The sequence below is a fragment of the Homalodisca vitripennis genome, chromosome 1, assembly GCF_021130785.1.
Source record: "Homalodisca vitripennis isolate AUS2020 chromosome 1, UT_GWSS_2.1, whole genome shotgun sequence".
Lineage (NCBI taxonomy): Eukaryota > Metazoa > Arthropoda > Insecta > Hemiptera > Cicadellidae > Homalodisca > Homalodisca vitripennis.
The window spans coordinates 189,104,148-189,131,807 of record NC_060207.1 but is presented as its reverse complement, the minus strand read 5'-3'; the positions used below and the strand labels follow the sequence as shown (position 1 = coordinate 189,131,807).

Below are 27,660 nucleotides of genomic sequence, written 5' to 3'. Positions count from 1 at the left end.
GTGAAGTACAGTTTATAAAATGTCGGTACCGGGCAGCACTTTGTTAATACATATAATGCCATGTTTTTAAAATTCTAGAATAAGATATTACAAATGGGTTTTATTTAGAATCATATGGCCTTTATCATGGTATAAAGAAAAAAAAATCTTAAAAATACCGTATACACTCAAATTAGGTTGAAACTTAACTTTTTATACAAAAGTAAAAAACTTTTTTATAAATACGGAAATTTTTATATTTTTATAAATCAAGTCAAATTTTATTTGTAACGATATGTATCATATTCTGCATTTAATAAAAAAAAAAAAAAACAACAACAAAATGATGGAAATCTGTTTGGTAGTTGCTTTTACAACAGCTTTTTTCCCAAAAGCTTACAAATATGCGAAAAACAGCGTGGCACTTTATGCATATGCCTTCGGAAAATACCCGTGGCACTCAAAGGGTTAATTTATATAAAAATTAAAAAATGTTTATTTTTATGTTAAAGTTTTTCTTTTTCCAAGTTTCACTCATTGTAGCTTTTACATAATTTGAGATACTTCAAATGTACAGAGTTTTGTGGTGAATAAAAAGGTATAAAGTATATAAAACATTGACAAAATAAGAATTTTGATAACGATTAAGAGTATTTACTTTCTATTCTTAGTCATCACTGGAGTCAAGTCTCTTCCTCTTCCCTGAACTAGTGAAGTACAATTATAAATTATACTGACCTGCCTATGTATTTGTGTGAAATATCTTGTGGCCAATAAATTATTCTATTCTATTCTATTCTATTCATTTTTTTTTAATAAAACGATCAACCATAAACAACTAACTACATAAATGTCCTAGCAACAGTGACAACAAGAAACAGCAACACTAAGAAAGACATCAATCATGCGGTAAGTCTTACAGCTGTGTGCTGTGCAGCTGTTGGATCGATGTCAGCTGATAATGCATATTATTACGAATATAAACTACATGAAATTGATTTTTATTTATTACCAGAGGAGTCCATTGGTGCAAATTACATGTTACTTAAGCGGTTTTGTGTAATAGTAGTAGAAAGTTGACCAACGGCTGTGCCGCCTTTATCAGTTCCCAAGCTGTGCAGATAAAAGTTGGTCATCATGTGGAGGGTTAAACTCTAAAATGCTGGAACATCCATTGTAAGAAATTCCTGCAACTCATGTTATGTTCTTTTTTTCAATTCAGGTCTCAGTCAACACCAACCTGACAGACCTGCACGAATATCTGAAACATCTCTTGGCGAGCACCAACATGAAGTGTTTGACACCTGAGAAGGCACTGTGTGGCCAGTGTGGATTCATGGCTGCCAACATGTATGCCCGTTCCATCTTTGGTGAGGATGCATTGGCCAACCTGAGTATAGAGAAACCTTTCAACAAGCCAGACGCTCCAGTCACAGGACACATCCGTATCAGGGCTAAGAGTCAGGTAAGTGTTGTACTTATTGTACGGAGGGTTGTTCCATTACAAAACACAAACTTCTTATGCAAAATACAAAATTGTAGTGTGCTGAATTATGCAGAATTTGTTTGAAACACAATAAACTCTGTATTAATAGTTTTTGCTCAGTAATTCACAAATAGTAACACAATAATAAGAATCATAATATCAATGCAATGTTTTAAATATCAAATTAATTTTTCACTTTGATATTGGATTTCCAGAATAGCAGCTGTGTATTAAGGTAGTGCAATCAGTTCCCAGTTGGAATAATTTAAACAAATTATAAAATTCTTTTAGTCATTGCCCTTTAAGGTACCCTTCATGTAAAAGCTCTAAAAACCCCACATTTTTATCTTAAGCAGTTTTTATATAGTCATGGTTACAACGTTGTCCAAATTTCCTACCTAAATAATTGATATACAAGTAGTATTCTTATCAGCCCAGGTAATGAGAATACCATACTGGTATGTCCACATGACACCACTACATTGTTACAAGTTAACTAATTGATATACTAGGTAGTGTAAATGTCTACTAGTGGAGTGATCAAAAAACTTTCTTTTCTGCAGTATCTTTTTGTCTTCTCAGAAGTTATCTTAAGGGCTGTAACTTCAATATTCTTAAGAATTAAACTATGTAAAAACTAATTGCACCACCTTTAAATATTTTACAGAATTTACTCATTTAAAATACAACACAAATTTAAAAAAATTCTGTTGAATTGAGTAGAAGTTTTATTTGTTATAAGAATGTGTCATTTTTTCCATTTTGTAATTTTGCAAGTAAATGCAACACAAGCTTTGAAATTCATAACATTTAACATAAAACCAAAATTATTTCTGTTGAAACAATTTCATAAAACTGTTTATAGCCTATATTAAAAAAATTAACCTTTTAATACAATATTTACATACATAGAAAATGTTTTCAGAAATGTCAAGATTGCTATCACTCAAACTGTCACCACTACCCAACTTATGAAACACTTGTTAACTAACAAAAACTCCAAATTTTGTTTCAAAGTGCTATTGAATATACAAGGGCTGTTTCTAAGTAACATACATATGTTTTAGAATTTTTAAAACATCAAGATGAGAAATTAATCTTAAAAAATGAGACTCTTGTTGTTTATGGTATTTATTTGTTAACATTCTTTTTTGGTTATGCTTTTAATTCTTGGTTTGTGTTCTGTTTGTTTGTTTTACTAAACCAGTGTGTTTCTGATGAAGGTTTCTGGGAACTCAAATATTAAAACATAAACACTGGATTTTTTATTATTTTTTTTAACTATTAGACAGAAAAAGATGGTAGAACTGATAAGCTGATTATTGTTGTACTTTACTTTTACAGAGAAGCGTTGCCTCTGAAGTGTTACAGTTCCTCATTGACAAATCCACTATACTAAGCGCAATGGGAGTATGTGTGCGGTGATAGTGGTCTATAGTATGTGTTCAGGAGCCTAGGATCTCCAGTCACTTTATAGTAGTATAGTTAAGAATGACTGTACCCCCAACCACATGAGTTTTGATAAACCTTTGAATAGGGTTGTCAAACATTCTATGTCTATCTTACATGGATAAAAAGCACAGTTTCATAAATCCTTAAAGCTATTAGTTTTGTTTTAATCTTAAAGCTATTATCAAAGATAAAAAAAATTAACTAATGTATATTATGTTGCAGGGAATGGCTCTAAGTCTAGGAGACAAGATCAACATGACTCAGAAGAGGCCACAGAAGGCTATGGGTGCTTGAATAGTTTAGTAGCAGCATTTTGTTCTTTATTCCATATTTGGTATTTATCTATATTGTCCATTCACAATATAAAATAAATGATTCTTATCATAGAAATGCTGTTTGAGCACTTTTTCTGAAAACCCTACCTGCTTTGTGCTTTTGAGTGATTCCTGTCACGTTTGCATAAAATATGTTCAGTGTTCACAAATTAATTATTACTAAATTTATTGAAATCAATTAAATTACTGGCCGACTCCCAAGTATGCTTGCATTAATTCAAGTTTTACATTAGGACGTTTATTTTTAGACTAGCAGTTACCCGCGGCTTCACATGCAATTTTCAAAATCGAAGGCCTTGGATTTCTTAGTGAAAGCATTTATGATATAATATGATGGAGCTCTACAATTTTTTTAAACACAAGTAGACATATCAGGTACATACTATTTCAGTGTCCATGGTTGAATAAAATTTTGACTGTTTATATTTTAGGTTTGTTGTATGGAAGTCTCAAAAACCTAATTCGGACAAAAAGTGTCAACTTCCATCAGTTTAAATTAATTTTCTATCTAAGTATTTCAAGTACCATAGTTGAGTTTGACTTGTGCACATATAAAAAAAATTATACCAACAAAAACCAACTTTGATTAAAAAGCGTCTACTTTCTGGACTTCCTATGATTTTTCAAGTGCCATAATGACAGTTTGCTTTTTTTTTTTCCTGATAAGGAAAATGTATAACTTATGTACAACTGAAAAGTTACTGCAGTCCAAAAGAGTCAGATACGGCCGATTAAATTCACTTCCACTATAATTTATTTACGGTTCCACAGTTGATTTTATGTTGTTGCACTGACCAAGAAAATAAACAAATATGTTTATATAGATTTAAAAATAAACAAATATATATAGATTTGAAATCCAACTTAGATTTAAAAGCGTTTATTTGCAATTAGCGATGTTTCTGGTGCTGTAAGTAATATTGGTTTTTATCCTGATCCAGAAAATATGTGCATATGTAAGCTTAAAAACACTACCTTAATCAAAATGCATCTACTTCCATCACTTGTATTCTGCTTTTGATAGAAGGGGAAGAGTGTGCCATCGTTTGCTTTCCTTTAACTACAGTAAAATTGTTAAGGGAGACAACCAGTTTCGATAACCTTATATGCAAAACATTCACAGCTTTGTTCATCAAGGTGGGTTTTAGAACAACGTTAAGTATTATTTTCAATGCATTTGTTGGATTATTAGATAATAATTTTGTCTTTGCAATCTGCATAACAATACTGATGATCACTGTAAAATTGAATGAAGAATCTTGGAGCATTGGAAAAGGTTTAATTTACTATCACTGGTAAATGAATACAAATTTTCTAATATAAATTTTATTATTGCAAGGCCTTTCTGAATCAATGATTCCATCATCAAAAATTTCATAAATTAACTAATATTTACATTTTTCTAAATAAGAGATATAATAACATACCAGTGAAAATTAATTCACTGTCTATCTTCCACTTTGGTGAACTTCAACTGAAATTGACAAATGTTTTGTGTCAGTTAACTTTGGATTACGTGTTGTAAATATTATAATTATTTTCCAGAATAATTAAATATTCTGAGAAACTATTACAATGTTTCTCACCTTTTAAACCTTCCTCGGACTTTTACAAATATTTCAAAAGTAGCCAAATTGGTCCAACTGTTCTTGAGTTTTAGTGGGACTATTGAACATCATTTCATTTTGATATATAAATATAGTTCCTGTGTTAATAGTTCAATTTCAATCGGTAATATTCAACTTATTTAAACTAGTAAAGTTAAATGGTTTATTTCGAAATTCTATATATTATAGCATTACTTTTTAGGTACTGAAATTCTAAAGACCCTTTTATGTATGTGATGATCATGTGTCAAACTCCTTGGATATTGTGTATACAAATTTGTTTCTTTTGAATTATTTGACTTTTTTGTATTGATTTGCTTTTAATTGTTTATTGCTCTGCTAGGTTAATTTAGGTCATTAATATTTTATTTATTTTAGTTTTTTGTTCTTCATCTATAAAACCCCTTATTTGTAGGAAAATAGCTTAATTTATACAAAAATAGAAACAAAATGTCAAAATACTTAATAAGTAACAAAATATATTTCACAACAATTCAATTGAAATCCATCCTCTTCACCGGGTGAGGATTTAATTAGTTGATGAAAAAAGATAGAAAAGGGGTCAAACAGACCCAAAAACTGCTTGGAGTCCAGAAAGCAGAAAATGACACACCATGACACTAAGGTCTAGGACCAAATAACATTCAGCCTTAGATGGCTGCGGTAACGTATAACAATGGCAAATGTTCAAAACTCTATCAACCGTTCAATCCTCCCATCGTAATTAACAAACTTTAAACAAAGAAGTCACAATACTGTTTTTACTTTTAAAATTAGACTATATTTAATTGATTTATCAGTACAGGTCAAACTGACATACATACTGCATGTTAAACAAACCCGTTTTTTTTTTTAAGAGAACCATGATTAATGTCATGGATCCATAGATCTTTACGAAAACTGGCATAAAGATTTTAGAGAACTTTGTTAAAACAAAAATTTAGTGAACCTGTTTAGATGGAAGGATGTGAAATCTTGGAACATACACAATGTTCATTGAATTGTTATGGTTGTCTTATATTGTATATGTATTGCACTAAAGCTATCATGGTCATTCTACAGGTTTTATTTGAACAGAGTACTTCATGAGTTTTACAAAAACATTTATTAAACTGAAAATAAATAAACATATATCATCTGCTTAACCCTTTACATAGCATATGTCCATTTAGATCCATCATCCTGGCTGTGTATAGAATCGAACGTGTAAAAAAATCACTATTACCAAGTAAATAATTAAATTAAAATTCACAATACATGATATAAAAGATGTGATAGTTCAGAACAAATCGTAGCTGAGGACAGTTGTTAAGTGAATGTGAATGTTAAATGTAGCATTTTGGAGCATAATTAATGTTGAATAAACTAACCATCACCAAACACAACCAAATTTACTATGAAAATTCTGTTGGTTCAATGTAACATCAAGAAAGATTGTTGAATGCCTCAGAAGCGGATAGAAAACCATAAAACTAGTGTCTAGGTATATAAGGGTTTACATAGAAAGGTGTATTTGATAGTATAGTATGATCCAGGACCTCTCATAAGTTGTAACCTCTCGGTACCTAAAGTTAGCAGCCAGGAACTCCCTGGGATTCATGTACTGTAGTATTAGCATGAATCAAATGCAAAATAAAAGAGATAAACTTACTTATGTTATTTCATTAGTAATGCTTGAGCTAATTATCTATCTCCTTACTACAACCTGGTGATTAGTAGCTTAAAGGTGACTTTGGAATGACCACTATCACAATCAATCACAATTCTTTCTTACCAGAAAACAAATACAAAATTTGTAAATCAATCGTCATAAATACGTGTAACTCTATAGACTTAAAACTGTTTTATGTAAACAAACCTAGTAAAAAAAAAAAAAACTAAATCTTCATCTAAAATTGATAATGTCACACCCAGTGAGAGATGCCCGATCAAATTTTATGTTCCAAAAACTCGCTCATGCTATAAAATTCATTTAATATTAAATAGCGCTTGAGTAATTGTTTAAAATGCAAAGGGTTCGTCTGGTTCTTTATAAGATCAGGAACTTTGTTCAAAAATTTTACACCAACTTCAGATGGATGGTAGGCTCTTGTAAGATTTTAGTCTATGTTGGGCAACTCTGAAATTTTCCCGGCCTCTAGTATTGTAGTTATGAACTACAATAAGTCCCTACCCTGCGTCAGCATACACTTCAAACGGCAATATATTATTGTCTCAAATATGTATAAGTAGGGCAGTGACAAAAACTCAAGTTCCCTAAATTTATTCCTGCCCGAGTCCCTAATTTTCAATTTCATAATCACTATGAGCACTCTCTTCTGTAGTCTGAACTGTCTCAGAAAAGCTGCATTCCCACAACTACCCCAAAATGTAATACCATAGACAGATAAGGAAATACAACCCCATAGTAAGCCGTTCTCAAGATCTGCCTTGAACAAAATTTTGATAGGTATCTCAGAGCATAAATGCCTGATGAGACCTTTTTACATACATTGTCCACATGTACATTCCATGTCAAATCTCTATCTAACAATATACCCAGGAATTTAGTGTTATTATACTTCATTGAGTTCTTCTTCGCCCAAAATCTCTGTTGGCCTATGACCGTTTACAGGTATTAGGTTACAGAAAAATATATAATTGGTTATAGAATTGTTAGTATTTAGATTGTGCATATTAAAATATTGTACACAGCTATTCAGCCCTTTAAAAGTTTGGATTTCAAGATTTGACATGTTATTCGATTTAAAACAAATAGTTGTGTCATCAGCATATTGAATACCACTTACAATAGTATTAGTTATCTTGGTGACAAACATATCCTTCAGATGTGAGCTTCTTGCAGAAAATGTAATATTTAATTTTATACTATGTATAAATTGTGTATAGTATAAATAGCTAAATTTAAGATGTAAAATGTTCTAAACTTTGAAATTATTTGGACATCTATATTATTCATAGTGTTATTTATTTTTATTGTAAAATTGTAGAAACGTCTCTGGGTAAATTAAAAATCTTTCAGTGTAGAACAATCTTGTAAACATCAACAATGCCAAATATACAATCAATTCATTTCTTTTACACTGCCACTAAAAAGAGATAAATCAATAGAAATCACACTAGTAGTAAACACTCACTCTGTTTGGCTCAATCTTTATTGATGAAGCAAGGAGTCATGCAAATGTCACCATTGTGGAGTGTAGTATTCCGCTAAAACGGCAAGAAAATGAGGGCACTGGTTGTGTTGGTAACGTTTTCTTTTCTTTGTGAGTATAATTTTGTAAAATGAAATATTTTAAGATTGTATTATTTTCTAAGTTTGAACACACAATAATATTCAGCACACACAATAAAAAAATGAAACAATATGAATCATGCAAATATTACCAATGTGGAGTGTTTTATTCCATTAAAACAGCAAGAAAATGAGGGCACTGGTTGTGTTGGTAACGTTTTCTTTTCTTTGTGAGTATAATTTTGTAAAATGAAATATTTTAAGATTGTATTATTTTCTAAGTTTGAACACACAATAATATTCAGCACACACAATAAAAAAATGAAACAATATGAATCATGCAAATATTACCAATTTGGAGTGTTTTATTCCATTAAAACAGCAAGAAAATGAGGGCACTGGTTGTGTTGGTTACATTTTCTTTTCTTTCAGTATAATTCTACAACATGAAATATTTTAAGGTTGTATTATTTTGTAATTTTGAATATACAATACTATTTCCATATACAATACACACAATACAATACAAAAACAAAATATTATTAATGAAATATACAGGGTGATTCAAAACTAAACGGCAATCTCTCGAGAGCTTAATCTATAGCTAAAAACAAGTAAAAAAGTTCATATAACCATATGCCCGGAAACGCTTCGTTAGCGAGTTAACGCCTAGCGAAAGATTTCGCCCGGATTTCAGAACCCTTGGTGAAAGTCAGGCCGTATAAAAATGGTAAAGGTAGTTACAAAAGATACAAATACGATTGTTTTTTATGTTTTTATATCTGACAAATTTATTAAAATTCGTCCCAGAGCTGTAAATGCAATACTTTCAGAGATATCTTACGTAAAAACACAAGAATTGGTGCAAAGAAATAACACACATTTTTGTGTTTAACGTAAGATTACTTCCATAAATGTTAAATAAAGGTCATTTTTTTTCTTAAACAGATTTGTAGAAACATTTAATTCTGAAAAGATTCATGTGAATTTACTTAGGAAAAAAATTAATAATAGGTATTGAAATTTAGCTTTATTTAAAAATAAAAAAACAGACGCACAAAAATGCATATTCTTATTCTGCATAAAATATTAACTAATGTTTTAGGTTGTGAGTAACAGCTGATCATTTATTCAACACTTTTTATCGTCATATTTTCTTTGCAAAGGTTGGCAATATCAGCTGATCAACAATTAAGTTCATGAAGTAATATTTGAATAACCTTTATGGAGGTTTTTTGTATTGTGGCGTGTGAAGATTGTATTTTGTGAGATCCTGTTATTATTTGGAAATATTTTATACAAGTGTATAAAATATTTTATTAAATATTTTTATAAAAGTGTATGTAATTATCTTAGTAAATAATGGCAGATAATGTAAATGGTATGTATTCGTTTTTTGAAGAGTATAATACGGACATGATAATTTACGGCAAAGTTAACAAGAATGGTTTAGCTGCAGTTCAGGAATATCGTGATACTTTTCCACATCGAAGAACACCTGATCGCAAAACATTTGAAGCTGTGGAGAGACGACTTAGAGAAACTGGTTAGCTTTAAACCGAAGCGAATAGATACTGGTCGTCAACGTAGCGCAAGGAACTATAATAATGAACAAGCAATAATAAATGCTGTAGAATTATCACCAAACCACAAGCACCAGACGATTATCACGTCAGTTAAATATTTGCCAGTCAAGCGTATGGCGGACACTTCATGAAGCACAGTTGTACCCATTCCATATAACACGTGTTCAAGACTTATTACAGCAAGATCTTAATAAACGGAAAGATGTTCTGCCGCTGGTTAAGAAGAAATTGTTTTACGACATCAGTATTTTCTTCGGCGTATTCTCGTTACTGATGAAATCCTGTTTTACTAGAAATGGAATTGTAAAATTTTCGTAATACCCATACTTGGGCGTACGACAACCCACATGAAACTGCGACGAGGCATTTTCAGTCAATGTATGGCTTGGTGTTCTGGGTGATAATTTGATTGGTCCATTTTTCCTCCCTAATCGACTTAATGGAGTAGCGTACTTAAATTTTTTAAGAACAAAACCTGCCTACCCTCTTGGAAGATATTCCTGTTCAAAACAGAAATAAATGCATGGTTTATGCACAACGGTAGCAACCTCCACATTTTTCTAATGATGTGAAAAACTATTTAAATGATACATACGGTAGACAATGGATTGGTCGAAATGGACCAGTAAAATGGCCACCACGTTCTCCTGACCTCACGCCAGCAGACTTTTTCTTATGGGGTTGGATGAAGTCAATTGTTTATTCAAAACGGATTAACAACCATAGAGGAGTTACGTAATCGCATTACAGAGGCGGCAGAAAAAACTATCAAGAATGCTCCAAACGTTATGAAACGCGTTAGAAAAGAGTGGATTCGTCGTGCGAAAACGTGCATTGCTAACAACGGAGGACACTTTGAGCAACTATTATAGGTGATTATTACAGTTTTATAAAGGTAAATACATTTTATGTTAATGTTCAGTCTAGAATAAATGATCAGCTGTTACTCACAACCTAAACATTAGTTAATATTTTAATGCAGATAAGAATATGCATTTTTTGTGCGTCTGTTTTATTTTTAAATAAAGCTAAATTTCAATACCTATTATTAATTTTTTTCCTAAGTAATTCACATGAATCTTTTCAGAATTAAATGTTCTACAAATCTTTTTAAGAAAAAAATGACCTTTATTTAACATTTATGGAAGTAAAGTAATCTTACGTTAAACACAAAAATGTGTTATTTCTTTGCACCAATTCTTGTGTTTTACGTAAGATATCTCTGAAAGTATTGCATTTACAGCTCTGGGACGAATTTTAATAAATTTGTCAGATATAAAAACATAAAAAAACAATCGTATTTTGTATCTTTGTAACTACCTTTACCATTTTTATAAGGCCTGACTTCACCACGGGTTCTGAAAATCCGGGCGAAATCTTTCGCTAGGCGTAACTCGCTAACGAAGCGTTTTTCCGGGCATATGGTTATATGAACTTTTTTACTTGTTTTTAGCTATAGAATAAGCTCCCGAGAGATTGCCGTTTAGTTTTGAATCACCCTGTATATTTAAAGATAAACCTAAAGATTCATAAAAATATGGATTGATTTTGTGATAAATCAATTTTAAATGAATATTAAGATGTTGTATATACAACAAAATTAAGGCCGCCATTTGTTATAAATGTAATTTTAGCACATATCCATTGAGGCAAACTATAAAATTATGTGAGATTTAAGAGTCAAATCCTTGTAGAATGATAAATCTAATAAAATGTTCCTAGGTGGATAAACAACAAACAGTAATGTATTATATTACTTGGAGAATTTGTGAGTTCAAATTTTAAAGAAGCTACACTTTTCATGGTGCTTATTTACGACACTAAGGTTTTTGTCAGGGAAGTACACAATTAACCTGAACTGTGAAGAAATTAAGATATCTAAGTCAGCAGCAGGATTCCCAGTGGAAGAGTTGAAGACGTTGACCGAAGAAGACCTAAACAGCTGCTTCTCTCTCTTGGGGAAAGAAAAGTTATCAGTTGATCAAGCAGAGGCACTGTGGCAGCTGGTGTTACAGGTATAATAAATATTATGTAATGTCTATAATAAAAGTAAAATGAGAAATCTTAAAATTGTGTAGAGCAACAAAAAAACAAAAAAAAAATGCAATTAACTTACTGTAAATGGCAAAGCTTACTTGATACTACAATACTCATATTTTGTTTATGTATGTTATGGTGATTTGGTTGTAGCCTACTTATATAGAAATATTATATATATATATATATATAGCCAATATTTTTTTGCAATATTTGAAGAAATATATAACATTTTTCACACTATTTACATTTATAGTTGCCAAACAGTTGGTTATTTAAAATATGTTTGTTACTTTTCACCAGACCACAAAAAGTACTCTCTACACTGTTTTTTATGATTTGGTTTTTCTTTGTGTCCACACTTGTATCGATTTTTCCAATGAGATTTCTTTCTTTTGCCAAACCAAGTTTTCCAGTCTTTTTCCCTACTTTGATCTGACGAACTTTCCAGTCAAAAATCTTTTGCCCAAATATGTTTCTAGTTGTGTGTGTGTGTTCTTTTTTTACTACAAAAGTAGCACAATATGACCAAACTTAATGTTCCAAAATGTTTATAGAGTCCAACCAATTATCAGAATCCATTAAGTAAATATTTTAAGACAGTTAACAATACTTTAACTGGATTTTTCATATGTGCCTGAATCAATGTGGGAAAGTTTAAATGAACCAGCTGCATTTAGTGTTGTGGCTGTTAATTGTATGAGATGCTGAGTTCTATTGGTTCACAGAGAATCTTAGCTTATCAAGCGCACCATTATTACTGCTGGGCAAAGATATATGACTGTTAATTCTGTTATAGCAGGTATCTGTGCACCACTACAGTACTATGAATTTGAAATTTAACAACTGGCAAGGGAATAGATATCTGGAGTCATGACATATCTCAGGAATATTAATATTGTATAAACAACTAAATCATTTGTTTATTTATCAAATAAAACTAATGAAAAAGATGGACTGCCTTCACTTTACAAAGTAATGATTAGTACATGCAATACTTTTGTTAATGATAACTTTCTCGATGAAGAGTCGAGGGCCAGTGGAAGAGATACCTGAGGAAGATCTTCGCTTGCTGGGTTGGGTGACTAGAGGCATCCCTTCAGGGCAGTTCCTCAACATGTCTTTCACTGACATTGACACAATCGCTGCCTTTGGACGATATTATGAACTCTCTTATGATCAGGTACAATTTATCAGCCTTATTTCAATCATGATACCTTTGTGTAGTAGTTTTTCAACAGAATCGTTCTTTCTTTAATGTAATACTTTGAGTTGAATTAATTTTGAGCATATCGTACGAACTACTCTGTAATAATTTGTTACTTATCTTCCAGTTATCTGCTCTTCGAGATGCTGTAATGGAACAGTGGAGCAACAAAGACATCACAGACTTATCTTGCTTTGATCTTGCAAATCTTGGACATATTTTGTGTGCCTTCAATGCCAGTGAGATTGAAAAGATTCACCCTGATGCTTACAAGTAATAAATATTAACCAAACATCTGCACCGATACTTTGTTAGTTATTGGAAATTATTAATGATTTTATGTAAAATAACAAATTATTAGTTAATGATAATAGAACTAAAAATATTAGAACAAGCAATAATGATTCTGTTCAGGGATGCTGCAAGTGAACTGTCTCTGTTGAGAAACTGTAGTGAAGATGTCCTGAAAAGTCTAGCAAAATTAGCAACAAATCCAGATGGCTTTGGAGATCCTGGGAAGTGGACAGCTCTCGAGGTACTCTCTCTTCAAGTTACAATAAATTTTTCCATTTTTTTTCGCATTGGTACATACATTAAGAAGTGGCTTTGTTTGTTAGATTTCGTCCATAGGCTGTGTGCTTGCTGGAGTTCCAGTTATCTCATCTATTCCAACTGAAGCTTTCAAAGGCATATCTCCTGGGATTGTTGGATGTCTACCAAAATCAGTGTTCCAGGTAAAGGAAGTTTAATTTATTATGCCATTTTCTTAATTTATAAGTCTACCTCAAGCAATAGTAAAAAAAAACTAATGCCTTTCTCGTTAAATTAAAAATTTGTATGGTTATGCCTGAATACATCCAACACTAAGACAAGTAGAGTTACAGGTAGACTTATTGAAAGCTTTCCCTCATCAGTATCATAAAATTACTTGTTTAATACTTATTGCTGCACAAATTATAAGAAATTTATAAGATCTTAATTGGACGAGAAGGACACCTTAGAAACTTTAGCACACTTAAAAAACCTGTTTCATTTTTCCTTCCCTTTCTTTATCACTGTTTTGTGGTTAGTGAAGTAACACTGTTTAAGTTGAGATTGATGGATTGGTTACTCTGTGCATGGTTGAATTTACCAGTGACTGCAACTACACAAAGTTTTATTATGGGGGTTTTCACACTACAGAATTAAGAATCAAGACAATCTTTATTTAAACTTTAACTGCAGTGAGTCCAGGTGTGTAGCACCATCGAAGTTGTAATTGCATGGTGATACACATGTGTCAAGTATTTTTTTCCATAAAATAACAAGCTGAAGCAACGTAACGTCTCCTAACTGTCGGACGATTCAAAGCACGTGGGATCCAACTAGTTTTACTAAAATCCACAAGATGCCAGCACTAACTAGACAACAATACCATTTCTTCTTACGACTACAATGGTCTACTCATGTCATAATTTCAAGATCTTTAAAGCAATTTTAATAAGTTTGGACTGTAATACTTTGAACATTAAGAAAACTATGATCCCCAAAATAACAGTAAAACAAGATATTATGAGTAGCTCTTTAATAACATTCTGTATAACTGTAGTACTTGTGGCCAGAAGTGTGCTTTTGACTTTAAACTCATAAGAACAATGTTAAACCTCAAAAAATTTACACCTTTATTTTAAATTTTAGAACTATGCATCCAAAAGATTTAAATTTTTTATTACAAAAATAAAAAGTTTTCGGTTCTCAACCCCTATGATAGGGTACATAAGGTTAAACAACTACACAGATGTTGTAACTGTTCACAAAGCTTTATTAAATAGTTTTAAGGAGAAAAGCAGAACTGAAGTTTAAATCAGAGACTCAAACTAAACATGAAACAACTTTCATCAATGTAGAATCAATGGATCAAACTCCCAAAGGTAAAAGATATACTACAGTATTGTCTGGAGGCACAAGTTCCCCTATAAAAGTGTTGCTTTCCATAGCCATCGTAGACCAAACATGTAGAGCTCTTGAATATTCTGCAATGAAGTTTATTTCACAAAATTGTTTTCAGAGATTATAGACTTGTCACGACAATGATACAATGCTTCACAGTTCATGGAGGTGGGTCGTAGCCATGCAAGTTGCACACAAGTATTAACTTCAATTACTATTACAATCAAACACGCTGAAAACGTTCAAGTCAAAGCTTACACCATGAAGAAATTAAGTAATGTAAATGTTAATATAAAAGGATCACAATTGGACACCATCACCCTTACCACAATTTCTTTCAGCTCATATGTCCGCCTTTTCTCCTGTTTTTTTCCATTTAGTTTAGCATATAAAAATTAGGAAAAATGAAGTACCGTACAGCAAAGAATGATGTTTTAGGCCATGAGTGAAGCACAACTGAAACTGATACCAGCCACCAGTGGAATGGCCCTGGGAGATATAAAACTGACCAGGAAGCAAGGGGCAGCTCTGGAGCAAGCTATCTCAGGACCTGCCACCCGCAACTCGGCTCCTAGCAGCAACACAGAATTATTCACTACAGCAGTGATTCCAATATTGAACACATTCTATAATACAAAGCTTATGTCTGTAATGATGTTTTTTACATTAAAATAAACTCGTGTGTGTTTTTTTTTTTACTTGATTTTAAAAACTTAACAAAATAAGGTGTAAATTCACTCAAAATAATATTTATGGTTGAATTTGAACAGTAATTTTTTATGCACAACAGTTCTTATGGAGCTTGTATTCTACAAAGCTCCCTTGTTAGCTCTCGCTCCTCTTTTGGATTTTATTCTTTTACTAGCATTTACCCGTAGTTTCGCACGCAATTTCGTAGGTTTTGCACCTCATATGAGCACTTCTGGTTCAAGAGAATTTTATTTTCGACGCCAATGTTCAGTTCTTTCCAAGTGACTTCTTTCCACAATTAAGAAAATATGTCAAAGTTTATATTTATGGCCATTATAATTTACTTTGTTCTTAGTATGCTTTGTTCCATACTTAATTTGGCCTTGTTTCCTGATCAAGAAATTACATCACAGATCAGAGAAGCCTACTTATCAGTCTTTAAATTGATAGTAAAAGTTAGATAGTAACATTATATTTTAGGTCTAATACTTAATATATGATAAAAATGTACAGTTAAAAGTACACAAACAATGACACTTCACGTTTGTTTCTTTATAAACTGAAAAATATTGTTAATATTTTAGATAATTTAGAGCTAGAATTGGTACATTAGTTCAAAAGCACAGTCCAGCGAACTTTCATCTAGCATAGTTCTTACAGACTGCTTCAAAGGGAGACTTCAGTGTCAAATTCTGACCATCTTATGTTTTAGGGCATTTTGTAAGGTAGATAAGTACTTACATAATCGCTGAAATCTAAAACGGTGATAAAAATATTTGTTATTCCTTAAAAAAACATACTTAATATAAATGTAAACAAATCCAAAATAATAAACAATGTTTACACAGAACAGTTGATTACATTAGACATGCTCTTTTAATTAATATTTCACAACTTTAGAGACCACAATGGGGTTTTTTCGCTACTTTAAAGACCAGTGGGTTGTAGTCCGGAGGGATTTTCGAAATAAAGAATAGGCCTATATTCATCCAAGGGTCCGCAAGAATGTCCATGTAAATTTTCATTACAATCTGTTGAATAGTTTACGTGTGAAAGCAAAATAAAACAAACAAAGGCATTTTCGCATTTATAATATTACTAAGATGAATATTTGGATGAATAACATGTCTAATTAATAAAAGATAGAAATTATCTTTCATTGGTTTGTTATTAAAACTTCATTATCTGTAATCTCTTCCTGTCCCTCTTTGCAGGGCAAAAAGCAGAGTCCAAGCCTCCATCAGCCTTCACAACAAAAACCCATACTAAACTCATTTTATACTGATAATACATATTTTAAATAATTGATAGTTGTTGAAGATTAGACTAAGTATCAAGCAGAAAAATCAAGTCCAAAATTGTGAGATTCATAAATTGCAATATGAAAACTTAAGAATTAGCCTTATTATATAAATTCTGACTTTTATTTAACTGCTAGATGTCTCAGTATTGTTATTTATTCATAAAAATAAATTCATATTAATTCAAAATTGTTTACATAACTAAATCTAAATACTGTAAGTCTGATTGCAGGAAACAACCATGTATATTTATCTAAATGTAAATATATTAAAATATACTGCATCTTTGTAAATTGTAAAATTTTGATAGTGTTGATTGTATGTATTATTGTGCTTAAGATAATAAAGAAATTGAGTTTTTTTGACAGACTATCCCTCTAGGTTTATTTATATTAAAAATAGGTTTAAGCATGTGGAATGTAGTACAAATACAAAATAACATATCCCAATGATACTTTTTATTATATGTCTATATGTTTATTACAAATTTATTTTCATCTTAAATTATAATCAGTATATCACAGGAAGGGAACAAAAAACATTTTTTTCAAAACAGAATATATTATGAAAAGACAATGCGTTATATGAGATCAGGAATTATATCTGCTCGTTTCTGTATGACATCATGAATCATCTCTGGGCTGAGGTGGTGTATCTCAAATGGTAATTTGTCGTACTTGCCTCTCGCCCAGTCTGCGGGTAGTGGCCGGACATTCAACAGAGCGCAAGCCTCCTTCAGCCTTCAAAACAGAAACCAATTAACCTCCAATTTGGTATTGATAAAAAGAATCCATGTCAAAAATCATCCTCATAGACCTTTGAGCTTTGTTTTTCTTTTTGTGTAAGAACCAGTCTAACAAAATTGTAACATTTCTTTAAACCTCAACTCAAAACATGTAGAGTTCTAATGGGATTTGAACCTTGAACCTCTTGTTTCAAATTTTCAGAGGATAGCTGCTACATATATAATATAAATATATATGCTTTTGATAGATAATTTAATGCAACAAAAACAGTTTGTGCTACTATTACAGTATATCTCTTTGGGAAAAAACTGATAAGCCAGTTGTATACAACTAAAGGAGGGACCTGTAGAAAAATATCCAACAAGTTCCCCTGGAATCTTTTTACAATAACCATGTTAGCTGTATTCAAAGGCTAATTACTTATCTCTCTAACCAATACTATAATTAAAATTAACATTTTTTTTCTTTAGAAATTTACACTTGTTACAGAGTAACATTGACACCTGGGTTTGAAGTTATCAAAATACCTATACTAATTTATTGAAAAATATATGGCAATGGGAAGAAGTATAAATGGGTAATTATTTGATCTACATTATGAATAAGCAATCTAGTAGTTATAATCACTAGGTAAGAGAAACTTCAATGTTATTCACAAACTATCCTTAATCCTTCCTGAAAATATTGCTGCAAACATGGATTTACTTACGGAAGAAAGTAAGCTTCGGGCCGGTGAGTGTACTGATGAAACAGAGGGATGAGACTTCTGGTCAGATCCTGCTCCAGCTGCTTTGCTCCCCCCTCATTGAACCTATTTTGTAGAACTAGTTCTTCTAGCAAAAACTGTGAAAAACACAAAAAACAATATAAGTTTTTAACATTTGTAAGAAAAATACGTTTTGCGACAGTCAATTTCAGGATTAACCCTCCAGGCATATTGTGCAAAAATGATTCAGCATACAAATTTTAATTTGATTTGGCTACTTCCAAAGGTACTTGCATTTTGTTTGGACAAGCAACAAGGACTTTCTATATTTTAGTCAAGATTAAAAATGGTATTTTCATGTTGATTAATCCATAATAATAAAATAAAATAAAATTATATCCACTATTAGGATATAATTAGGGACCCTTGCTGCTCCGCAATGTTACTTGACATTATAATCAGTGTGTGTGTGTGTGTGTGTGTGTGTGCGCGCGCGCGCGTGTGCGTGTGTGTGTGGGGGGGGGAGTGTTAGTAATTGTTTACCTTGTCAAAGGAGCAAATAGTATATGAGATGTAACGTACTTGGACAAGAAAACAGTTCTCAAATTTTTTATGCATGAAAAATCACATATCATAAAAAATTGTAATTAGTTGACATGTTGTTTCAACTTCGTTCACAAAAAAGACTATCTAATTTCACAATACTCCTTCCAAACCACATTGGATGTGAGCTGACCTTGAGGTTTAATTTCTTCCTTAACATTTTTGAACAATATCCCGTGTGATAGAGCCATACAACTAACCATGACTGATCTTTGGTTCAGGTAAGTATACTCCGACTCAGTCGATTGTTTGTCCCTGCGCCTTGTTAATTGTCATAAATAATTCCACTTTGATAGGGAATTCTCTTCGCTTTAAAGAAAATGAAACAGTAGTGTCAGGTGGTGATAAGTCAATGTAAGGTAATAATACCCATTGTCCAATCAGTAATAATTTACAAATTCAAACAGTTCTCAAATATCTTTTTCAGAATTAGTCTTATGCCATTTAGTGGTGGTGATGCAGATTCAAGCAAGTTTTTTGAAAAAATTAAAGACAAAAAAGAAAAAAACTGCTGTGTGTGCAGTGCTGCAAGTACAAAGGCGGGTGGTAAGAGGAAAAAATCCACGTACCAGTGTACAAGTGCAAGAAGGGATTGCACACCAAGTGCTTCCCATTTCACTTGTGCTGAATTTGCCAACATGAATTCTTTTGTAAATATGACAAGAATAATTTGTAAATTGCTTATGAATATATTCTATGAACTCTTTTTAAGTTGAAAATAATAATAAAACAGTTTATAATAGTTGAATAAGACAATAACTTGGTGAAGCAGTTGTTACAGTGTGGTTTTTCAGATTGGTTTTAAATATTGTAAGTTTGTAATAAGTCATAAAAAATACTCATGAAATCAATACTTTTAAAGATATTTACATAATTTCTTTTTTAATTTGCTTACAATAGTATTGTGCTTCAAAATAAAACACTTAAATTTATATTGAATGAAGTTTACAATTTTGAATCTCAAGTCAAACTAAAAAAAACATTGTTATATACCTGTAAAAGGTAAGTACAAATTTTGTTTCAAAAATGTTATAAGTTCCTGAACTATACACTTTGGTATTATATTAAATACTAGATTTCTTGAGAAGATAAACAAAGCAAATTTTATCTTTCTATGACTATAAATAGCAAAGTTATGAATTTTTATGTGAAACATTGCAAAAAGTCCAAAATTGGCCTGGCAGTTTGGGTACATGCCCATGATAAACAGCCTGGCAGGTTGGGCGCATGTAGTAACTAAATTGTCTGGCAGTAAAAGGGTTAAACAACAAAAACACCTGGTTGTCGAAAAATGGTGGATGTTACAAAAAAACAATATAACCAGTTAATTTTAAATTAAAACTATGTGCCAGCGCTCGAGTATAGAGGTTGAGCGGCATCCGTATATATGCGCCAGCTGCGTTCCAGCTGGCTGCCGCGCTGTCGCCACACGTTACTTTCAACGTCACCTTCTACGTAGCAGCACTTGTCAATGTAGCTCTGTACACTTAGTACACCTTTCTGTTTAGTAGGAAATCAATAAACCTGTGTATTATTTGTTTTCCTGCCTTTTCCTATGCGATCATTAACCCTACATCGGGCGCTAAACGGAGTTTTCCTCCGTGTATTTGTTATTATTAAAATTAGTACTACTTTTCTGATGTTGGCAGTCGTTTCCCGCAGTGTACTTCACGAGCATCTTTCGGGGAAGCGAAACAATAGCCTCCCGCTTATCTTTGTCAAAATCTATCAGTATGAGGTGTACTTCCGTGCGAGACTGGACGATTCCTCCGTGAGCGCCCGATGTTGTGTTTGTAGTGCTTGGACGAAATCTCTGTGAGCGCCTTATTGTGTTTAGTTTTTATGGAGTAATAATCCGTGTGCGCCTAAATGTGTGAACTGTGATGGTTTCTTTTTAAGTTTTACAATATATTTTATTTGAATTTTGTGAAATGGAGAATGAAGACGAGAGACTTGTCAGTACAGTACCAGTGTGCTAGGGAACATTTCAGTACTGTTTATGGAGTGAACATAGTCGTTATAAGAAACAGAAGGAAAATGTTTTGAAACTTTGTACAGTGTATAAAAAAGTTTTTAGTAAAGAATAAATTTTGATTTCAGAGTAATAATTGACATTACAATAAATTGTATAATATCTCAAGAATTGAAGTAAGTTTTTTTGTAAGAAGTTAAAAACTAAGTTAATTTCAATACATTGTTACAGTACGTTAAACATTTTTACAATTCACTGAATTATTCATTAAAATTAATCATGTTGTTATTATACAATTACATGTTTTTAAATGTTAAATTTCTTATTTGGAAAATTCATTACATAAGAGATTAATTTTTATTTAATTTATAAAAATGAATATATTACATTGTAATTAAATCAGTATGAATATTTAAACAAATAAAAACAGTTTAAACGACTATGATATCCATTATTCGCTAACCTGGAGGAAACCTCCGTGAGCGCCTGATGGTGTTTCTAATATTAAGCGCCTGATGGAGGGTTAAAGTAAACAAAACAAATAACTCGTGATCAGTGATTCTGAAGTAACCTTAATTTTCATTATGTTTATTTCAAGTACTGTGTAGAGACTCTAATGTAGGAAATTAGTGACAGTAATATCGGACATGTGTTGTACCGCGCCGTTCCCATGGCTCGCTCGTCTTGGTGTCATGACCCTCGCCAGTCCAAGGACGCTACACTACACGTTCACCACAGCCATTTCAAGGTAATATATTTGAGTTATACTGACAAATAATATTTCTAAACATATAAATATGGGTAATATACAAGTATTTTACTCACTAACAAAATATAGGCATTGTAACTTATTCATATTATTGATTGAAAAATATCAAGTTTTAATTATTAATTTTTGTAAATATTTAATTAAAAAACATTTTATATACTTTTTCATGCAGTTATGTAATTATAATGTTAAAACAAAAAAGAAAATTTAATAAAAAAATATGTGTGGTAAAGTGTTTTTCTATCTTAATATTTTGCTCATTAAGGGTTAAATATACACAATATTTTGCTCATGAATAAAGAAATTTGACTAATGATCATTGTGTTTGTAAAATATTTAACTAAAATATACATTTCACCAAATAACATTCGTGCTGTTAATAGCAATTAATAATTTAAATATACTCCAAATACCTTTATTACTATATACACTAAATTGAAATACAAACAAGATAGGAAATTCATGAAAGAAATCCAGAATAAAATATTAATCATAAAAAACTAAATCATTAAACTGGCTAATGAGAAAGTGGTGTTTAGTTTTAAATGTAAATTATTTATGTATCTTTTAATTTACAAGTTCTCTTTAAATTATTTGCTAAATTACTAATAGTTGTCCATATATTATACATATATTATATTATGTTCTTTGTCCTAGAAAGGCAAACGAACAAACAGTTATAAGTATCTAAAACAAAATTAATTTAAGAAACAATTCAATATTGTACAAGAAAAATGATGAAAAAGTGATTTAATAATGAGAACGGTGAACTAACCATGCAAAGTTGGGTGGCCACTGATTGCCACGCTTTAGAGAAGAGAGATGAGGACAGTAAAGACTGAAGGGAGTGCAGTTTGGCGCCCAGCACTTGGAACATGGGGCAGGCACTGGGTGTCAGACTGTTCTCACATGTCATCGCGAACCATCTGCACAACAATCATTTCAGTGTTCACATTTTACAACAATCATCTCAGTGTTCACATTTGACAACAATCATCTCAGTGCACATATTTTAATTTAGACATTTGGAAGATCATACTTACTTACCATCATTAATTATTTTTGTAGCTTAAAAATAAATAATTTATGACATTTGAAATGAAAAGATTTAACAACATATTAAGAAAGTACCATCAATATTGGGTTTGGAGAATATTTTTTATGTTAAATTCATAACCTTTTAAGAAAATTTCCCAAATACAGAAAAAACATCTCTTTAATGTTAAATTATAGACATTTAAAGTAAGAATTTCAGCAATTTTGTAAAAAGGCCAAATAAAAACAGCTGAATATAAAATGTGAAGATTTTATTGTATGAACACGTGTCATAGATTCATGGAGTGACTTTTTTATTTCTAAAATATTAATTTTGCTATTTTACCCTTAAATGACTTTTAATAAAAATATATGAATCGAAATGAAGGGAAAGAGAGAGAGAGAGAGAGAGAGAAAGAGATGTGGAGAGGGAGAAGAAACACGGACCAACCACTCTTCAGTCGTCACTTTACCACTTGTAGGGTATGTGTTACACAACAGCTGTTTGACAAACACAGTAATAATAACAACAGCTGTTAACAATAAACATTTGTTAAAATACTTCTTAATTATACTAACATATTATACAGATGCAATGGACTATTCTTAACATAAATAATAATATTTGTTATTCCATAAAATCGAGAATAACAAAAGAGTGTGATGCTCTAAAACACCTACGCACGGAAGCAAAGCACTCGGTTCCCACTTGTGTTTTGTAAAGGAAATAGATCGAGCTGTGAAAGAGGGGGTGGTGGTAGGCGTGGTCGAGCTCCTGCTCCTCCCTCCCCCTAAGCAAGAAACCTTCGCGCAGGTCGCTTTCAAAGTGGCTCATCTATAGTAGCAATCTCTCAGGCCTCAGCAAAATAGAAAATTGAGCTTCAGCTCCAACATTGCCATTTTAATCATACCAGTTCTTACATGGTTTGGAACCATTTCGTCACTTGTATATGCCTGTTTTTAGTTTGGCAAAAAAAATTCGGCTATTTAAATTTATATATGAAACAGTACTAAATTGGTGCTGTAAGAAGAATATTAGACACTTATTTTCTCTCAACAAAAATATTGTTTATTTAACTCTTTGAGCGCCGGAGCATCGCTATTTGTAATCCTGCATTATAAGCAAGAAATGCCAGAATCGCTATTTGCGACTTCTGCAGTAACGCTTATATTTGATACGGTATTTATCTAAATTTGGCTCAATGGACAATGACACATTCCAAAGGCTTCAACGTAACTTTTGATGAAGGCTTTGTTGAATTTTGGGTATATTCTGATTTTTACGGCAGTTGTAAAGAGAGCTCGTCCTAGTCGAGTTTAGAATCGACAGCGACACGGACGAGCCGTCACATGTTTCGTTTGCACTGGTGTTTATTTCACAAATTATTGTAAATATTGAAAGTTTTTAAGTGTAAATGGGTTTGCAGTGTTAGTATATTCATATTATTTTGTTTGTTTATATTGTTCTAGTCTGTGTGTAAGTAGAACAATGACTTGACCATGAGTTACGGTGATATTTCGTAAGCAGCTAGTACTTTACTAAATACATTTGTATAGTTTTAATGTTTTTTGTGTTTGTTCAGTGATATTTATAAACAATGAGTCGTAAAAACATTTCTGACAATGAAGACCTAGTATTGCAGGCATTAGATTCAAGCATTAGCAGTGTAGACAAGACACAGAGTGTCAGGTTAGGTTAGAAACTTTCTAGTTTTGTAGCGGTTCATATTTTCATATTTATTTTCCAAACTTTAATTATAAGTATAAAAAAAGTTGTTATATGTATTTTTGTAAATAATTAAATGGAGTATAAGATAACATAACTGAAAATGAAAAAATAAAATATTTCAATACCACTACGTTGTGTCAAAATAAAAAACAAAATGTTTTTGCTCATAAAGTTTTTGTTAATGTTTTTCTTTTATTGGTATAAAAACGTTAAATTACTAATGAATGTATTATATTTATAAAGAAAATATATTTATCTACAAAACAAACAAAAACCCAGGACATTATACCAGTACATAATTTTTTTATGAATTTTTAACCAAACCCTTGCAAAATCAGGCATTTTGGCTCGGCATTTCATGCATACCATGTAGCAAAACGCTGCGGCACTCAAAGGGTTAATATGATACAGGTACATGATTCTGTTCCAATTATTAAGTTGATACGTTTAGCTGTAAGATCTATTGACTGTATATAGATAAAAATAACAAAAGTAAAAATTTAGCACAGATGGATCTAATGTTCTCACTTGTCTCTGCGGTAAGGACGGCTCCTAGCCTTGACCTCCAGCATGACCGCCTCGCACAGATCGTCTACCAGCTTCTGTACCAGGTGTTGCAGTAGTGTCAGGGCGTGGTCGAACACTGTACCTTGCCTGGACATATCCACATTGACCTTATCATACAGATGGAACTACAAAATCAAACATTAATTAAATTCAATTACATTTATCAGCTATTTATTAAATATTTGTCAACACAATAAAAGGGTTATCCAATACAAATAATAACACAAATCATTGTACCAAATTGTTTAATCAAGACAATAGTATCAGTATGTCAAATTGGCATCCTTGTATTTTATTGTTTCTCATCGGCTGTTTGAAGAGTATTTGGTAAGATTAACTCGAAAAAGTTTTTGAAAAATATAAATTCTAAGAAACATTTTTTTTAACTATACGTTTTGAAATAGAATGGCAAGACACTTTACGATTGATAAGAAGACTTAATAAAAGGGTTAATACATGTTTGGAGAAGATCCTATTTATTTTTTATGGTTACAGAACATAAAACAGGCACCAGTAAATTACGGTCATTTAGAATTTTATAAGAGTTGAGAAAGTTTAAATAATAACTTGCCTAAGAGAAGCAGCTTCCATAGCTGACAATTCACCTCCCACAGATTGCACCTGAGTCTTGTAGTGCTGCAGCATCAAATAGTGCTGTGAACACAATTGAAACCAAAATAAAAAAGTTGCAGAGCTTTAAATAGTTTAGTGATAGAATGTTGCTAAGTTATGAAACAATAACTTTGTAATCTCCAAAATCCTATTATTTTGTTATCATCGGATAATGGTCAACTTGATTTAATTAAATATTTATCAAATTGTCAATGAGCCACATGGAAGGTAATTATAAGGGCTATTTTTTTTAACCTCTGATATAACGCCATGACATGGCAGGTCCGCAGTGTGAGCAGTAGTCAATAGCCCATATTTCCCTCTACATTTGTCAGTGCCGAGTTCAAGTAGCTAATTTGCAACCAAGCAGCATTGAGGCGTTGGACTCTTTTGTGTTCAACTCCAAACTTGTCTGGGATTGCTGTCAAGTTGTTTCTTCCTCTACCAGAATCAACAATGTGACTGTTTGTTGGGTTCCTGGTCATGAGGGAATCTCTGGGAATGAAAGAGCTGATGTCCTGGCTAACTTGGGCTCAGCGTCCAATATGATGGGACCTCAACCGTTCTGTGGCATTTCTAGGTGTGAATCCTTTGGGGTCGTCTCGGAATGGGTTCACACTGAACATGAGAGAAGGTGGAGGCTGCATCTGAGTCTGAGAATGAGCAGAATGGTTCTAAAATTGCCTTCACTAGGGTGACGTCTGATCTTCTCTCATTAAGTAGATCAGTGTCTTCTCGGGTTATGGGTCTGATTATAGAAATGGTCACCTGAAGAAGCATCTTCACAGAGTCGGTATCCTTCAGGAGGATCCACTTTGTACAATGTGTGATGAGCAGCAGGAAACTGCTGAACACCTACTCTTTGACTGCCCTGCAATAGCAAGTGAGCGGTACGCCATCTATGATAGTTGGGATAAGGGTGTCGAATTTCTCCAGGAGGACCTGATCGGTTATTTTCGGCGGCTTTTAGAACTACTGTAATCGCAGACTGGTCGGTCTCATGGTGTGCTTCCCGAGTGTGCCAAAGGCCATAGAGGCTTAAGTGCATGACAATAGGCCAGGCGCTCATAAAAGAAGAAGAAGCTAATTTGCACTGAGCTGCAGTCGGATAAACATGGTCACCTCTATTGATTCTCCTAATTCAGTAGAACCAACTTACTGTAAAGGGGGTGGCTATTTACAAACAAAACAGATTTGAAAACAAAATCAATCAGCAGGCCTGGATATTGAAAAGCTTAGGGTTCCTCTGGTTCGTGAAGTTTCTGCCGAAACAATAAAGTTAAACAAGAAAAGAAACCTGCACATTCTAGAGATGTACAATCACCCTAATAAATGATTAAAGGTAGTCAACCAGGAGCTTGACATCTTCACACAAGAACTTGACTCCTTCCCTAGAGACAATTCAAATATAGTTTTGATTGTAGATATCAATATTGTTACTTAATTCGGACAACAGAAAGAGAATTATTGAGAAAATTGCTTAAATTCATTCAACATTACCAAGCTTTCACTGCCACCAATGAGTATCAATAACAGCTCATTATCTTCCTTTGATGCTATATGTACTGATCTCTAGTCTAGTGACCTTCACATTTAAATTTTGAGTACAGGAATCTCAGAACATATGGGACAAATTTGCAACATTAAATTTAACATAATAAACAAAAATCCCACTGAAAATTCTCACAGGCATTTCAATTCAATAACTTTTACTTTTACACAACCAGTTCTAACAGTAAGTGAACTTTTACCGGCTTAGTGCCCCACTCTGCTAGGACTGTGCAGATGTAGGAGGCAGTGTTCAGTATGGCTGGTAACTGCGAGTCCAGGGGATCTTGTCTCTCTAAGTTTAGCAGCTGTGATAACCTCAACCTCAGCTCGTCAATCAATTCCAACTGGAGATCAACAAACTGCATCCTTTAACAAAGGATTAGTTGTTATTTATCCATTTCGAGATGAACTTGTTTCAATCTTATCTTGTGGTATTTAGAAAGTATGATAGCTTTGGCGTTAAAAGTTAGAAAAGTAAACTTGTACCCATGGTTTTTTATTTTATCAAATATAATGTGATACTTAA

The 27,660-nt window shown here is 32.2% G+C and overlaps 3 protein-coding genes across 3 annotated transcripts in view; 2 read left to right on the top strand and 1 right to left on the bottom strand.

Annotated features, from left to right (window-relative positions):
- LOC124352936 (coatomer subunit beta) overlaps positions 1-3,307 on the top strand; it is a 35,749-nt gene extending 32,442 nt beyond the window's left edge. Inside the window, exons 16-17 of the mRNA XM_046802669.1 lie at positions 1,202-1,444; positions 3,140-3,307. Of these exons, the coding sequence (XP_046658625.1) occupies positions 1,202-1,444; positions 3,140-3,211 (315 nt within the window). The 3' untranslated portion in view covers positions 3,212-3,307. The remainder of the gene's footprint in view (positions 1-1,201; positions 1,445-3,139) is intronic.
- A 4,977-nt stretch (positions 3,308-8,284) lies between these two features.
- LOC124354326 (stereocilin-like) lies at positions 8,285-16,812 on the top strand. Its single transcript, XM_046804694.1, has 9 exons — positions 8,285-8,305; positions 11,468-11,695; positions 12,446-12,500; positions 12,704-12,900; positions 13,052-13,197; positions 13,339-13,459; positions 13,542-13,658; positions 15,292-15,497; positions 16,758-16,812. Exons 1-9 carry the CDS (start codon positions 8,285-8,287, stop codon positions 16,810-16,812), a joined length of 1,146 nt encoding a protein of 381 aa, XP_046660650.1.
- Positions 16,813-17,287: 475 nt separating this feature from the next.
- Positions 17,288-27,660, bottom strand: part of LOC124354320 (RAD50-interacting protein 1-like) — a 47,654-nt gene continuing 37,281 nt past the window's right edge. Inside the window, exons 7-12 of the mRNA XM_046804681.1 lie at positions 27,335-27,500; positions 25,543-25,625; positions 24,933-25,058; positions 22,416-22,566; positions 18,300-18,433; positions 17,288-17,584 (exon numbers count right to left, since the gene is read on the bottom strand). Of these exons, the coding sequence (XP_046660637.1) occupies positions 17,425-17,584; positions 18,300-18,433; positions 22,416-22,566; positions 24,933-25,058; positions 25,543-25,625; positions 27,335-27,500 (820 nt within the window). The 3' untranslated portion in view covers positions 17,288-17,424. The remainder of the gene's footprint in view (positions 17,585-18,299; positions 18,434-22,415; positions 22,567-24,932; positions 25,059-25,542; positions 25,626-27,334; positions 27,501-27,660) is intronic.

Excerpts from the sequence above, each read along its gene's own strand:
- LOC124354326 (XM_046804694.1), top strand. The coding sequence starts at position 8,285 with ATGAGGGCACTGGTTGTGTTG. Across the intron at positions 8,306-11,467 it reads TGAGGGCACTGGTTGTGTTG|AAGCTACACTTTTCATGGTG; the intron begins GTAACGTTTTCT and ends CAAATTTTAAAG. Across the intron at positions 15,498-16,757 it reads TTCTATAATACAAAGCTTAT|GGCAAAAAGCAGAGTCCAAG; the intron begins GTCTGTAATGAT and ends CCCTCTTTGCAG.